The sequence below is a fragment of the Poecile atricapillus genome, chromosome 1 (assembly GCF_030490865.1).
Source record: "Poecile atricapillus isolate bPoeAtr1 chromosome 1, bPoeAtr1.hap1, whole genome shotgun sequence".
NCBI lineage: Eukaryota > Metazoa > Chordata > Aves > Passeriformes > Paridae > Poecile > Poecile atricapillus.
Genome location: NC_081249.1, coordinates 19,818,790 through 19,834,313, shown reverse-complemented (window position 1 = coordinate 19,834,313; position 15,524 = coordinate 19,818,790). Strand labels below are relative to the sequence as shown.

General features: G+C 37.9%; 1 protein-coding gene across 5 annotated transcripts in view; it reads right to left on the bottom strand.

Moving 5' to 3' along the window:
* Positions 1–15,524, bottom strand: part of MID1 (midline 1) — a 237,620-nt gene that overhangs the window by 86,325 nt on the left and 135,771 nt on the right. For all 5 annotated transcript variants that reach the window (XM_058829062.1, XM_058829064.1, XM_058829061.1 and 2 more), the window contains one exon: positions 9,519–10,234. In XM_058829062.1, the coding sequence (XP_058685045.1) occupies positions 9,519–10,178 (660 nt within the window). In that variant the 5' untranslated portion in view covers positions 10,179–10,234. The remainder of the gene's footprint in view (positions 1–9,518; positions 10,235–15,524) is intronic.

Here is a 15,524-nt window from a genome sequence, read left to right as displayed (position 1 = left end):
AGCTCACCTGAATATTACTGTGACCTGTACCTGTCATGCTTGCTTTTGCATTTTGCTCTAAGGATAACTGAATGAATATACCTTGAAGCTGGGATTGCATCTCAAGGACTTCTACAAGAAGTTATATTGTATTATATTATATTGTAGGACTTTTTCTTTTAATTGAGCCTTTGGCGATTACCATAGGAAAAATAAGTAAATTAATTTCTATACTTATCAGATGTGGTTGGCAGTGATGATAATATGTGGGAACTGTCTAAAAGTACCAAACACCCACAGAGATTTTATTTTTCCTTTTTTCTTAAAAAACCCCTCACTTTAATGTAAATCTGAAACTTTATAAAGTATATTATTCCATCAAATTAGCCTTGACTTTCAAACTTTCAGCATTTGACTTCTGCAGCCAGTCTTCTCTATGCCACTAAAAGGCTATGGACAAGGGGTCTGGAGTAGATTAGAAGACCTTTCTGAATATCATAGCAAATTGAACAGAAAAATAACAAAGGAAAATACTAGCCATATGCACTCTAGCTACTTTTCTCATCTGTGCTAATTTTGATCTTTCTCATGATGTAAAATATAATTATAGGATCATACTGCTATTTTAATCTGGCCAACACACTGTAAGGAAACTAAAATGGAAAATTTTCAAAAAAATAAGACTGAGACTACATTTAGACAGGAATTTTTCAGTTCTCAAGAAATTCAAAGTTTGTGAGCATGGAAAAATACCAAACCACTACACCCTCTTGGTTTCAGTTGAACTGACAGAACTTTGTTCATGTAATAAATATAAAAATATAAATAGCCAAAAAATTCTGCAAGTGTGATAGTCATAATTGAGATGAACAGGGTAAAACATTTCTGCATAACCATATGCCTGTCTATGGACTCATTGCCTTTGTCTTTTTCTGACCCTCTCTGATTTTCAGTGGTCACAATAGGGAGAAGTCCCAGCGCTTGTGCAAACACAGGTGCTAGTAGGGGCACCTACTACAGAATTTTCTAAATTTTGAAGTGCAGTTCTAGCAACTGCAAAGAATAACATCTTGGTAACTGGGAACAGTTGAAAATGGATTAGTCATCCTTAATGGAGAGGATCTGAAAGGTACAAAGGCAACCCAAAGGATCAGTCTTTCAAGCACATTTGTCTGAGGCACTGAAATAACCGTGTAGATGCGCCCCTCCCCCCTTGCAAACTGAGATATTGCATAGGACCAACATGCCACACAGAGAAAAATGTAAAAAAGTAATACTTCCACTCCAGCCTACAGAAATTAAAAAAGAAAAGACTATCATAAAAAACATTCCTGCTGGCACCATCAAGGCCCATCATCAAGAAAGTCAGCGATATAGTACGTGTTTATCAGCTAACCAAGATATTCTAAACATTCTAGCTGAAAACAATGCACTTTCAACTAAGCATTTAATTTGTAAGAGGGTAAGGGCTACTTAAATAGGTGTTTTCAGAAGGTGTAAGAATAACTAAGTATAGTCAAACTATGATAAAATTAGCTTTTTCTTTACTCCTGCTTCAACTTTCACTGACTTGATACAACTGGAAAATAGATTTGTGAGAGCAACATTATAAATGAGATGTGAAAGCTGTAAAGGGCAGGAATCCCCTTGCCTCAAGTACTTGATGTGGGTGTGTGCTCTCAAGGGCAAAAATGTCCTCTCAGTCAAGGGACACCCACAGAGACAGGGGTTTGGATGACTGGTTTTGGGGTGAGGTAAATACAGATGGGGAAGAAAGGGAACATACAGTATCTTATCACCCATATCAGGTTTTGAGTCCAAAGTGTGCTTTAGCAACTCAGTAAGGCTTTCCTGTCCATGACCTTCTGCAGAAGATTTTTGTCACGGACTATTCAGGCTTTCCAGATTAGGCACCATTTCTGTTTGTTATAAACTCTATGTAAGGTTCCCAGTGCTAATGACACAAGTATTGTTGTTTTGATAGAAAGTGTACATTTTACCGAAGAAAGAGGGTCAAAGTAAGTTGCAAAGCCTAAAATTAGAAGGAGAATACTGAGATTATTGCTAAATTTGTGTGTGTTTTAAGATCAGAAAAAGTAAAAAAAAAAAAAAAAAGGGTCATGAAAATTGTTCAACATAAGAAGGAGAACTATAATGCTTTAGTTCTCCATCTCATGCTCCTATAATTAATTGTGTGTCATTACTGGTCAGAGTTAAAATAATTTGGGTTTCTCTTCATGAAGCAATTAAATGTAATAAATTAAATCTTGAAAAAAAAAAAATCTGAATAATGACTGTTCTGCATTGCTTCTTTGGGAGACATTTACACCCAGATTTTAGGTTGGGCTTTTTCCCGTTTAAAGTCTATTATTAACAACTTTCATATTTGTCTGAAAATGTATTTGCTGCCATATTATTTTTTAAAATATTTTCATTCAAATAAAGTTGTGCTTTAAAAAAATTTGAGAATAGACATACCTAAAGAGATACACATTTATACCCTGCACACACCTCCCACTGCCACTGAAGGCTGTGTTTTAGCCTGCTGTCCACACTGAGTGGTTTTAGCCTTATGCCCCAAACTACCCCCAGGTAAAGCAGTTAAAAAACAATTTTATGACTCATTCTATTTATCAGTTATAATAAAATGCACTGTTATGCTAAAACTCATAAATATTCTGCTTTTGAAGACAACTTGTTTGTTACTTTTCCTGTTACCAAAACTATCTTTGTTAGTCTGGTAGGCAGACGACATTTTCTAAACACGAGCCCTAAAAATTTCTAGAAAGTTTGTTTGTCTTTATACTCATCTAGTTGTTCAATATTCACATTTATCACTTTATTATTTACTACACAAATCCTCATTCTGAGGGAGTATCTGCCATGAATTATATTCCACTAACAACATTCAAGCATTGTATTATCTAAAAACACAAGCAGTGAAAGGTCAGGCAAAAGGTCATTACAATAGACCAGTTTTTGAGCTTGAACATGGACTTAAAGTCTGTTGTCTGAACAGTTTGGACTAAAACCATAGAAAAGTATAACAGTATATTTTATTTAACTTTGAGTCTGGCTTCCCTGGAAACCAGAGTCATGAGAACAAAGATAATAATGCTGCACTATTCACAATTTTGTTTAATTCTTTTGTTTTTCCTGAATAGATCAGACCTTCAACATCATCATTCCCACTAAAATTGAATGAAATAAGTAGTATGTGAAAGACTTGTCAAATATTAAATTTGTGAAATTAAGTTTTAAAAAATGATGGCTTATATTATTTAAGGGAACTTGGGCAGATAAAACTCCCTAATCTCATGGTACTTAGAACTATTGTAAAATCATAGTTATCCAGAGTCATATACATGAAGAACTTCAAAATGTGTCTAAAATATACTTGTACACACACTCTCTCCTCATGAAAGACTAATTTCGGTATTCTGTATTAATACTTTCTGTTATCCTTCTAAACTCTGACAATAAATACCAAATGGAGGAAACAAACAATGCAGATAACACTGAATTAAAGAGATAATTTTCTGAAGTCTGCCTTAATAATTATATTTCACTGTAATAAAATAAGGGTAGATGGAAAACCATTGTAGTAAAATAGCTTATTCCTACATGCAAAAACTTTCTATTTTTAGATATTTTTAAATACTGAAGCATAGCAAGTTAGTTATATTTTTGCATCTACTTCTGGGTTAAATAATAAAGTAATATCAAATAATGTTCCATAATAATCACTGTGACCATTCATCATTTTAATTTCATAAAAAAATTATACACTGAAATATCTATCAAGCAGTATCTAATCTAATAATAATATAATAATAATATCACGCTGCATCTAATCTAATAATAATAACGAAAAGTCCATGAGCTCTACACTTTGCCAGGTTGGATATGATATTGTAACTATATGTTAAATTTTCAGAACTGGCACTACTCTCAATCTGTTAAGGACAATTTAAAGGAAGATGCCACTTATCTAAAGGTTTAATAACACATCACTATTACACAGACACACTATGTCTCCATTTATTGATGCTGAATTGATTTTTGCCTTTCTGCATTTATATATTCTCTATATTCTCTATATTCTTTATATATATATATATTGTAGCTCTGTAGGCAATTATTATATCAATAGCTAGCACTTTACCTACTCTATTAATAGACAAAATAAATTCCCCAATGGTTCCAAGCCCTCAGGGTCTAAGTTTAGATTCTCTGGGAGGCCAAGGTTAAAACCAGCTCTCTGAGACACACTTTCATCAACAGTTTAGTTCCTATCTAAGGTGGGGGGGAATTCAGAAAAGGGTAGAACCGGGGAAGAATTACCTCACCACTTATGGCTCCAGCTGGGGATTCTTGACAGTTATGCTAATTTGCTAAACACATAAAATTGTATGTGCTTTATGTTATGTGTGCATCTTCGTTGCTTTCCATCTAGCAAGTTGTTTAACTAAGGATCTACAAATCCTTAAAAACGTAACCCCTTTTTATCACCTAACTGTGTCTGGCTTGTGATTTTAGGACAAGCTAAATATCAGATGGATTTTATTAAAATAGCTTGCATTAAATAGAAAGTAAAGTTAAGGGTATGCAGAGAAACTGTAAAATAAGATATGAAAATATTCAACTACTAAAAATGATATATGCATAGAATTGTGAAAATAGATAACAAGTAAATCTATTGAGGTATAGTTTATATATATATATATTTGATTAAACTTTTGACTATGATTATACTTTTACTGACCTACACATATATATGAAACTGTATATTTTTACTTAAAACACAGGCATATGTGTGTTTCTTCAAATTCTAGATTCTATATATTCCTTAAGTTAGACATTACTGAAAATGACCTATATTTCTCTGCTAGACAACTCTACATAGACATAAATACCAACATATTGTCTTATGCAATGTTAGTGTTGATTTTATACATTGACACAAGTACTGTAAATACAGGCATAGGATGTATATAGGTATATATTTACATGTATGTGCATAACATATTTATATGAAAGTCCAGAAAACAATGTTCCTGGGTTGTCAAGCCCACTGTTTGTAGGAATATGTATTTTTAAATTCTGGCATTTTATAATATCACAACATATCAATTAATTACCAAACTGATATTACAAATAATGCCATATAAAAATAGTTGGAAAGCTTCAACACATTTTGCCAGAATCTTTGCAAAGTTATTTAAATATGAAAAGTTTTTTAATCTGTAATGTGTATATAGCAGGGAAGCAGACATATTTTTGGATTCTATTCATAGCAGCTGTGAACTTGACAAAGTCTCCTACCTTTATGCAGTAAAAGGTTTAGAAAAGATGAATTTATTCCTCCCTACGTGGAAATAATTCCTATCCTTTAATATTCATGAGTAGTTGAATTGACACACAATAGAAAAAGTAATCCTTTCACCCTGAATCAACCGAGTAGGAAAAATAGATGTGTATGGATTCTACCACTAAAACTAGCTGGAAACCAGACAAACAAGAAGCTCCTTTTGTTTCTGGAATTGCTGAGTGCTATTCAGAGAGCTGCCCTGCCTCACAAACATGCCCAAAACAACTCAGCATTAATAAATTTCAAACAAAAAGATGGTGAACCAAAGCTAAGCTACAAGAGCTTGATTCAGCAAAAGATCTTTCTTGACCAAGAATTAGAAAAATTGTGCCAAAACTATTTTTTGGCAAGATATATTTTAGAGGGTAAATTCTAAGTAAATATGAAGACAAGTAAAAAAATTATTTTCAATAATGTCATGCTGGCTTTACATCATTTAAAAATGCTTTACCATCTATCTTTATTGTTACCTCTTCATGGCTCTTTGCTAATATTAAATGAGTGATATATTTCCATCCACATCTTGTAAGTTTGTTCCTCCTCAAATGTTCTCTATTGTTAAAAAAAAAATCTTATCCTACTGATCAACTCATGTTCATGAGTTTAAATATATCTATCAAACAGTGGTAATTTTATTACTTTTTTTCTGAAAAAAACAAGGAATGTATGTTTAAATTGTCATTTTCTTTTTGCTGCAACCAGACAAAAAGTGAAGAATCAATATCAAAAGTAATTAACCATAAATATTTTCTTAGAAGAAATATGGTGTCGTAAGAGCAGGCATTTATTCTTTTTGTATTTAAAACCTTGATTGTATTTGCTGCTAAAGATTATTTTTATGACAATTTTGATCACCACATCACAAATCTAGTGTATTACCAGTATATTTCCTGTTCTCTGTTTTGGTCATGGTTTATTGCTTTTTCCATAACTAATATGCTATATCTATGATCAGCTTTAAAAAGAAAAGCAAAAACCAAGGCGCATCTATAAACGCTAAACCAACAGTGAGCATGAAGATATCGTGGTTGTGCAGCTAAGCAAGAACGGATTGCTCCTGAAAGAACACAAATGCCCTCAATCCCCTCTACCCCAGTGCAAGCTGAGAAATAGAAGCACCTCTCTGTGATGGAGATAGTTGGAGATGGAGAGTTGCCAAAGGAAAACTACTTTCTGATTTTGAGATTCCTCCTGTTGTTGTTACACTCACGGTTAAACACACTTCAATGTAGATGCCTCTCCTCAACAAGTGTACAGAACTCCTAATTAAGCAGTTTCATTTTTGCCACAAAAGGAGCTAGATTGTAATGGCATCCTATGCTTGATGAGGGGTGAGATATTGTATAAACCACTAGCAACATCACTGCAAGAAAATGTAAGTAATTAGCATAGCTTAACACCCAGAGCAGCACCAGTCAATAGTATGTCAATTTAAAAACAAAAATCAAAAGAAAGAGTCACCTTAAGTGGTTTAGCTTTTCTCTTTGAAAGATAACATTAACCACACATTTTTTATCCACTATACTATTAGCTATCTCATTCTTTCAGATTTTTTTTAAAGATTGGGGTAGCCTATTTATCAAACCTCATGTATACTAAAAAGCCACAGCAGCAATATAGCAAGAAACAACCCATTTTCTCAAGTGGGGATTTTCTAATCCATTTCAGTATTTAATTTGCCAGTGGCATGTGCACATTACCTGTAATCTAATAAAGACCATCTCTAATCTCATGCCTACTATTCTGTTACAGAAAGACCAGTGATTTTGGATCATATCACCCTTAAGGAAGGAGGAGGAAGAGTCCTGAATGTGAAGAAAATGGACTTGAAGTTTTTGACCAATCAGCTCCCAAATGCTGGTGGAACTGGTGTCATTCCTTCACTTCTAAGGGCTAAATGTCAATCTACAGAACTGAAAATATAATTTTCTAGGATTGATTGTTGTGACAGGAGAGGTAGTGAGGAAAGAGAAGACATTACTTTCTGATTTCTTGTGAAGAGAGAATGGATGCTGGATCCGCACGGAAACCACTTGGACTAATGTTCCTGGACCAGAACATAAAGGTGTCGTATATGTGGCATAACTGGCACAACTAACGTCATCACTGGCATTACCAACATGAAATAGGCTGCTTCATGACTAAAATGACAGGAACATAATTTCACATAGATTAATAATTGTGTGTGCAAAGGTCTTTCATACAGTTTGGATACAAAGAAATTCTGCATCTCAAAAAAATCATACAAATACTATAAATAATGCTAGGAGTTGTCATTCTGAGATGAGTTATTTGGCTCAAGTCTACGCTAACCATTAAATCATTACTTTAATTAGTCTTCAAGACAGCTGGTGTAAAGAACTTTAGTAGGCTTAGAACTTTAGTTGCCTTACTTTTAGGCAACTAAACATAGGTTAGCTAAAGTGGGTGACATCCAATGTGAATATTATTTGTCTTTTTGAGATGAATCTTCAGAGCTTGCTTAGTCACCTTTGCACAGGAAAGATCATGCAAAAAATACACTCATTTTCTTCCTATTGACAGTACTGAGTCAAAGATCACAAGGGAGAAGACATGCCTTTTAAATTCTTCTTTCAAGACTTGCATTATCTATGTACATCAACACGAAGAAATGTTTACTGCTTTTTTTCTTAACATCATCAAAAATATGCTTATCCAATATTTAATGTTGAAGGTCTTTCATGTTAAGTAGTATATTCCTACTGGTATAAAGTTGGTAATCAATACATTGATTGTCAATAAATAGTAGCACCTGTTAAGAATGTAAACCCACTGGATTAATAAAAAACACAGTAAATCCAGGCAACTATTCACCTTTACGGCACATGCTAATGTTATCAACGACAAAGCTATTAAAATAACAAATTAGTTCAGAAAAAAAGAAAGCAAAAATAATGACTCTTTGGTAAATAAAAAAGTCTTTAAGAGACGAAAGAAAGTTATCAGGTCCAGCTAAAGAACTGTCATTATGTTAATGTAATCATTAGACTATGATGCGCATATTTGCATAGCATAGAGGCACAAAACCTGCACAGAATGTATGTGCAGATTTTACCAGCGAGCACCTAAAGTTATCATAGACATGAGTGCAGCCACACACTTTAATCTGAAAGTATTTAAATTAGTTAAACCTATAATCCAGTTCTTTTACCGCATTCAAAATTCTGTGTGGGAAGGCTGGCAGATAAACCGTGCTCTCCATGCTTGTGATTTCTGGATTGCAGTCCATGTTTAAAAACTCCCCCCACAGCTGCACACAGACACATGCAGACCGTCTGGAGGGAGTGGGTGGAGGAAAGTGCAGGATGCCTAATCCCTGCCTTGGCTCTGCAGCAGCACAGGAATCAGCATGAGAGAAATGTACACCCAGGTGGGTGTGAGGTCACCTGCCTTGGCCTCAATGTTCAGCAGGAGCTCTGTCTCTGCTGCCAGCCTGGAGAGCCTCCAGAGCACCCTGAGACCCGGCTGCCCACTGCCACCTCGCCCAGGGTGTCCTGCACAGGGCCAGGCTGCAGGAACCTCCCAGCTACCTGGTAGGAGATGTGCCAGAAGCTTGCTAAACCGTGGGAATGCTACAAGAAGATCAGAAACAATTTTGGCTTTGTTTCTAGGACTGCCTGCGAGCTTGGTGGGAGGCAGCGCGGGAAGAGCAGAGCCGGCATTCGGCTTCCCTGGCTGGATGGGCAGCTGGCATCCCTGAAGCCGGCACAGATAAATGCATCTCCTGTTAGTGTGATGTGAAGGGCTTTTCACAATGAAAGCAACCTAATGAAAAATAATCAACAGCAAAGCGTATGCAAAGAAGGCATAATATTTCAGTCAGTGCCTGTGTATGTGTAGTCAGCACTAAACTTGCCAGCTGCAGGTAGATAAGAAAATTCACCCAAACAGTACTTTACGCTGCATACTCTTTACTACAGCTTTAGAGAAACCCAAACACAAGTGAGAAATCTTTTCCTAAGCAAAATCTGGCACCTTTTACATGCAAACCCATATACAGATCTGTAGGTGTATCTCATATGATTAGAGATTGCACATCTGCCTTTCCCAGCCACTGCCATAATGAGGACTTCAGCATGCAACCAAAGGGTATTTTCCTTCCCCACCACACGCTGCTTGGCTAAAAAATCTGATAGGTAACACTGACCTTTAGCTTGTCATAGCGGTCACTTAAAGCTGCCACCTGATGGTCACGGTGTCTCCCGACCAGTTTACACAAGGCACAAATTAACTGGTCATCAGTCACACAGTACATGTTAACTTTCTCGTCCTCATGTTCCAAGCACATTAATCCCCTGATGTGAGAGTCTGGGATAGGCTCGATGAGACGGTGGCCAGTGAATGGCTTTTTATTGGGGTGAGTGGCTTTCAGGCACTCCTCGCAGTAGGACACCTCGCAGGTAACGCAGGTTTTCACCGCCTCCTGGGCAGGGTCCTGGTCGCAGAACTGGCAGAGCACCTTCTCACAGGACGACATGCTGTTGTTATCGAACGCCCGCTCCCGGCGGGTCTCGCTGGGGGAATTGGGCCCACTGACCGAGGCTTTCTGAAACCTGTCAATGATGTTCTGCAGGGTGACGTTGCGCTTGAGCCCGTCTAGACCGCGCTGGCTGAGGGTGATGACATAGCGGCAGGTCGGGCACTGGAAGGCGGTGATAGACTCCACTGGCTCGTTGGTGGCGCAGTGGGAGACCAGGATGCGATGCGCGCAGTTGAAGCAGAGGCTGTGAGCGCAAGGCAGCAGCAGCGGGTCTTCAAACAGCTCCAGACAGATAGGGCAGGTCAGTTCTGACTCCAGTGTTTCCATCTTCAGGCAAAGCTTTCCTGTGGCGTCAGCGAAATCCAAGGAAGCTGATCAGCTATCTGGAAACACATGTAAAATTCGATTAGGCAAGAGAAAACATGAGGGGTCAGCCATGGGGGGTTGTCAACTTTCGCCACTCTTCCCTGGTCTATCAATCCACCATGCTGGGCGGGAGAGCAATGAAAAGTTTTGAACCTGCACATACACACGTCAAGGTATTTAAACTCTTTTATTTCCCCCCTCTCTGTTCACTTAAGAATGAAAAAACCCAAATGTTCTTCATTTTTTTCTCTTTCCCTTTTTCATGCGATCAAGGAAAACAGCAGATGTTTCTGTGCATTATTAAAACGCAAAATGATGAACTTCAAACAGCCTATTACAGCAAAATTAGATTTTTTTTGCAGATGCTGCTTTTGGCTTCACTCATCTATTAGTAAAGCTTAAAAAAAAATATCCTGCAACTATGGCATTGTGCAAGAATTAGTCCAGAGTATTATAACTCATAAATTTAAAATCTCTACTAGCATTAAAAGAGTTATTTTATCAGATTGAAATTTTTACTTGTCACTATAGCAAAAGCACAGCATTTAGAGTACACGGCTGTGTTTATCTGAGCAAATACATATATATAGATAGATATAAATAGAAGGAATAATGTTTCTATATATGTGATATCCTACATATATGTATGATATATATAATATACGGATATACTCCTATGTATTTCAAGAACACATGTAACTGTATTCATGTGCATCTATATTTTTGTGCATATATACCTGTGTACATATGCCAAAGAGTATATCACATACATGTTTGTAGTAAGATTAATATAGCCATGGGAACACAGTGTTGTAACTGAAATGCCTAATTAGGTAGATGCCAAACAGTAGTTTAGCCCAAATTAGTGACAATCCCAAACTCTAATGCAAGAAGAGATGCTAGACAGTAAGAGAGTGAAATGTGTCATTTGCCTAGGAGGAATTTGTGTAAGTATTCACTTTTGTATGAGTACTCTCTACTGCTAAAACATATGAACTATGGCTTGCTTTAGTGACCTTATTAAACCCCTGAAGTGGATTTGGACTACAATCAGTGATTTTTGAATGGAGGACATGGGATTTTCTGGAGAAGGCAGCAGTACACCCCCATCAGAGATCAACTGAAACTTCATTTTGCTGCTTTTCCTGCGCTCAGTGTTACAGAGAATGGTTTTGAAAGAGTCGCCCTACGCGACTCTCCCTGCCTAAGCTCCCGTCAAGGGCTCGTCACTGCTGCAACCAGACAGGTCAGTGAAGCAGAAGCAAAAGCTATGCTTCACACTCACAGAGCTGTACCTCTTCACAGTACAATCTATTTAAGCTTTGTTGCTCATAACTGAGGACGGCTTCAGATGGCCCAGCTGCATCGTCTTTACACTGTAAAGTCATTGTTCAGTTGTGTGAACTCTTGACTCCTCCCCTGGCCAGGGAAAAAGACAGAAGGACAAGAATCCCCCACAAACAAACCTTGATTCATTAAGGGTGAGAAAAGCTCAGGGCTCATTAGCAGCCTTGGGAACCAAGCATGCTTGAACCTATGGTACTTCATGACAATTAGTGTGGGGAGCGTGGTGGCAGTGACAGGAATGCTACCTATAACCCCAATATGAACCAAAGCAAAGAGGACAGTTCAGCAAACAGAGGCAAGGTTCAGACTTCACCATTGGTATTTAGTCCTCCTTGCTGTGTGGGAAGAGGAGCAAGGCGTCTGTTCCAGAAGTATGCCTACAAATGAGGATACTTGGCCTCTTTGCACTAATGCGTCCTTTTAGTCTGCCAAGAAATCTGAGCATTTAAAAAATGCACTGACCCCATCACAAAATTTGCTTTCCTGTATCTTCCATGATGCTGATCTTTTTTGAAATAAAGTTCAGTTTGCCAAAGACTAATTCATTTATAGCTATCCATCAGCTGCCATAATTGCATGGTACATCTGGTCAAAATTAAACGTCTGGAAATTTAATATAAGCAGGAAGACAACTCCCCTCTCAGCCATAGCCATACAGCATAGAAGAGATTAAACCCTTTTCTGCAAATGAAGACCAGTTTGTCTTTCCTCCTCTTCACTCTCTGTCTCACAGAAGTCCCAGAAGATCAAAATCTGATTCACATTGTTTGAATCCCTTCCACACCACAAATGTCTACCTCATCATCCCCTTATCCTGCAGGCTGGAACTGCTGCACTGGAAAAGGGAGAAGGGGATTTGGGTTTGGCAGGAGACAATGTTTAAAAAGAAAAACTAATTATTGCTCATCTATTGGCAGTGAAAACCTGCCAGCCTTTATGGTTTGTTTCTTAGGACCACATTCAGAATACAGGGCTTTCTTCTATGCTAATATTCCTGTACAAAATTCCTTCTGCTCCTCCATGTACAAAATCATTTTATTCATTCTGTTTCGCTCTTAAAGCACTTTTTTTTTTTAAGCAAAGGCTTTTTTATGGTACTCATATAAAAGAAAGGTATAGATAAACAGCTAGAAGCAGCAGAAAAACATTTGCATCACTGCCTCATAGAAAGATGTTTGAATCACCATCAGGGCTCTACACAAATACCACCATCTCAATTGATGACAAACTCTAATCTATCTGACCTGAATGAGCAGCAGCTGAGCCCTAACTAATGCTATTCACTGTGAGCAAGGGTGCCAAAATCTGATCTCAGACTGTAAATGTCTTGGAATAAGAACCTATCTTCCAAGGTAAACAAAGCTGAGCACACAGATAGAAACCAAAAAAAATTACATTTCCCGGTTTTCTTTTGCAGTTGCAAATAAGTCAAAACACACCACATCTAGGGCTGAATAAATTAATCCTTTGAGAGCCCCTCACCAAAGAGGGGCTGCATTTTCTGGACAAACAGATGATTCCTCTAATCCACTGCAATTCTGCTTTCACTTTTAAGTAGGTGCTTAAAGTAGAGATCAGTATGCTGATGATCCAGCTACAAAATCTTTCAAACTCACTGGTCCTTGCCCTAAGGTTTCATATTGAATTTAGGTTTTTCTTTTTCCTTGAGAATGGTAGAGAATCCATAGCTACAGAAAACTGGAAGATTAGGCAAAACCACAATAGCTTATATATGCATATGGTTATATTCCATATTTAACCTAGCTCAAAAATTCAAAGGCACGTAGCCTCCAGATACAGAAAGAGTGTAGGAATTTCAAGTACACAATTTCCTATTTGCAAAAATATGGAATTACTGTCATAAAATTGTATTATTACCAAAATGTCATTGAAATGACTAGTATTATTTTTATATCCATAGGAGGTACTTTTAAGAGCAAATATCAAAATAGAAGTGATTGTCAAAACAAATGTTATTTAAACAACAAAAATATACTTAAGTAACTTTGAATTTGTGACCTCTCCCCAGGCACATAATGATTAGTTATGCAGCATGTTGTAAACATGCACTAAATGAAATCCCAACATCAATCTAGTTCATTGCAAGAGTTCTAACACTAGTGGAATTGGCATCTCTGTACCTGTGCTTACAAATATGACATATTTTGTAGGTGGCATTAACGCCTTCATTTGCCAAGACATAGCCCAGCAGCAACAGTGGGATCACTTTTGAGATAACAGATTTAGGAAAGGAATAAAAAGTTACTGCCGAGAAGCAACTGCAGCCAGAGAAGAAGGGAGTGAGAATATGTGAGAGAAACAGCTCTGCAGACAGAAAGGACAGTGAATAAGGAAAGGGAGGAGGTGCTCCAGCTGGAACCTGCAACCTGAAAGGAATGAGATCAATGTGTCTTTACAAACAGATGGTGTGAATCTGCTTGTAGATAGGGCCCAGGGACTTGTAGGTAGGAATTAACAGGAGAAACCATGAGTTTCAGAAAATGTTACTAATTGAAATGGAATGCTGCTCGGCCAAGCTAGTGCTAAATTTCTGAACTTTGAGAAGAACAAAGACTTAACAGAGCTCTGTAGTACACAGGGTGCGTGTGTGCTTATGTATGCATGTTAAAGGGGACATCTAATAGGTGAATTGGGAAGTCTGTACCTTCCCAATGCCTCAGCCAATGGGGAAAGGGAAAGGGTGATGTGGCCAGGAAAACTGGGGTGAAAAGGAGGCTGGTTCCTCCAACAGTCTGAGACACCCCATGGAGAAATTCCCTATGGCGTCTCCCTTTGTTCATGAATAAAGTTACAGGACTCCTCTGTCTCCCTTCTGGACAAAACCTCTGGAATTTTCTGCACAAACCCATGGTGAAGACCATGGTGAAGCAGCCTGTCCCCCTGCAGCCTGCAGAGATCCACCCGCAGCTCTTGCAAGACTGCACAGCACAGCAGGTGAATGCCAGAAGGAGTCTGTGACCCTGTGGGAAGCCCATGCTGGAGCAGATTCCTGGCAGGACTTGTAACCTGTGAAGGACCCATGTTGGAACAGCTTGCTCTGTGTGGAAGGGACCCACACTGCAGAGTTTGTGAAGAACTGCACTCTGGGGGAAGGACTCATGTTGCAGAAGTCCTTGTAGGAATTATTGTCTCCTTTGGGATGGTCCCAGAGCAGGCAAAGAGTGTGGGGAGTCCTCCATCTGAGAGGAAGGAGCGGCAGAAACAATGTGTGATGTACTGGCTGCAGACCCCATTCCCATCTCCCACTGCTGCTAGGGAGAACAAGGCAAAAAAATCAGAAATTAAATTAAGCCTGGGAAGAAGGGGTGGAGGACGAGGTATTTTATTTCCCATTACCTGATTCGGATTTGATTGGTAAAAAGTTAAATTTATTTTCCCAAGCTGAGTCTGTTTTGCCCAAGACAGTAACTGATGAGTGATCTCTCTGTGTCCTTACTTTGACCCATCAGCCTTTCATTATACTTACTCAGCTGAGGAGGGGAGTAACAGAGCAGCTTTGGTCGGCACTTGGCATCCAGCCAGGGTCAACTCACCACAAGTATAAAACTACACTTATAAATGAATGTGTCAAATATTCTAGTATACTGAGATCACTTTTGGTCAGTAAAACACTACAGAATTCTCCCCACACTGAATAAACCCCTAGTTCTTACAATAAAGCTAGCAGGCAATGTTTTATCATGCCACACAGTGTCTCCTGTTTGTCTCATATTCCATCTGGTCCTACAACCTTCAGAACAAGTGAGAACAGAAGCTACTAGGAGTAGAAAAGCAATGAAAAACAATATTCCAAAAATCTTCACTTTCCACTATTGTGAAGGTGGAGCTCATAGCACGAACTACAGCTGTTTCATTTCAATTTAGTGAACTCAGTCCTACTGTAGGAGGTAGCAGCTGTAGGCCATTCTATATATTCTAAGTGTCTTACTAACAAATAGG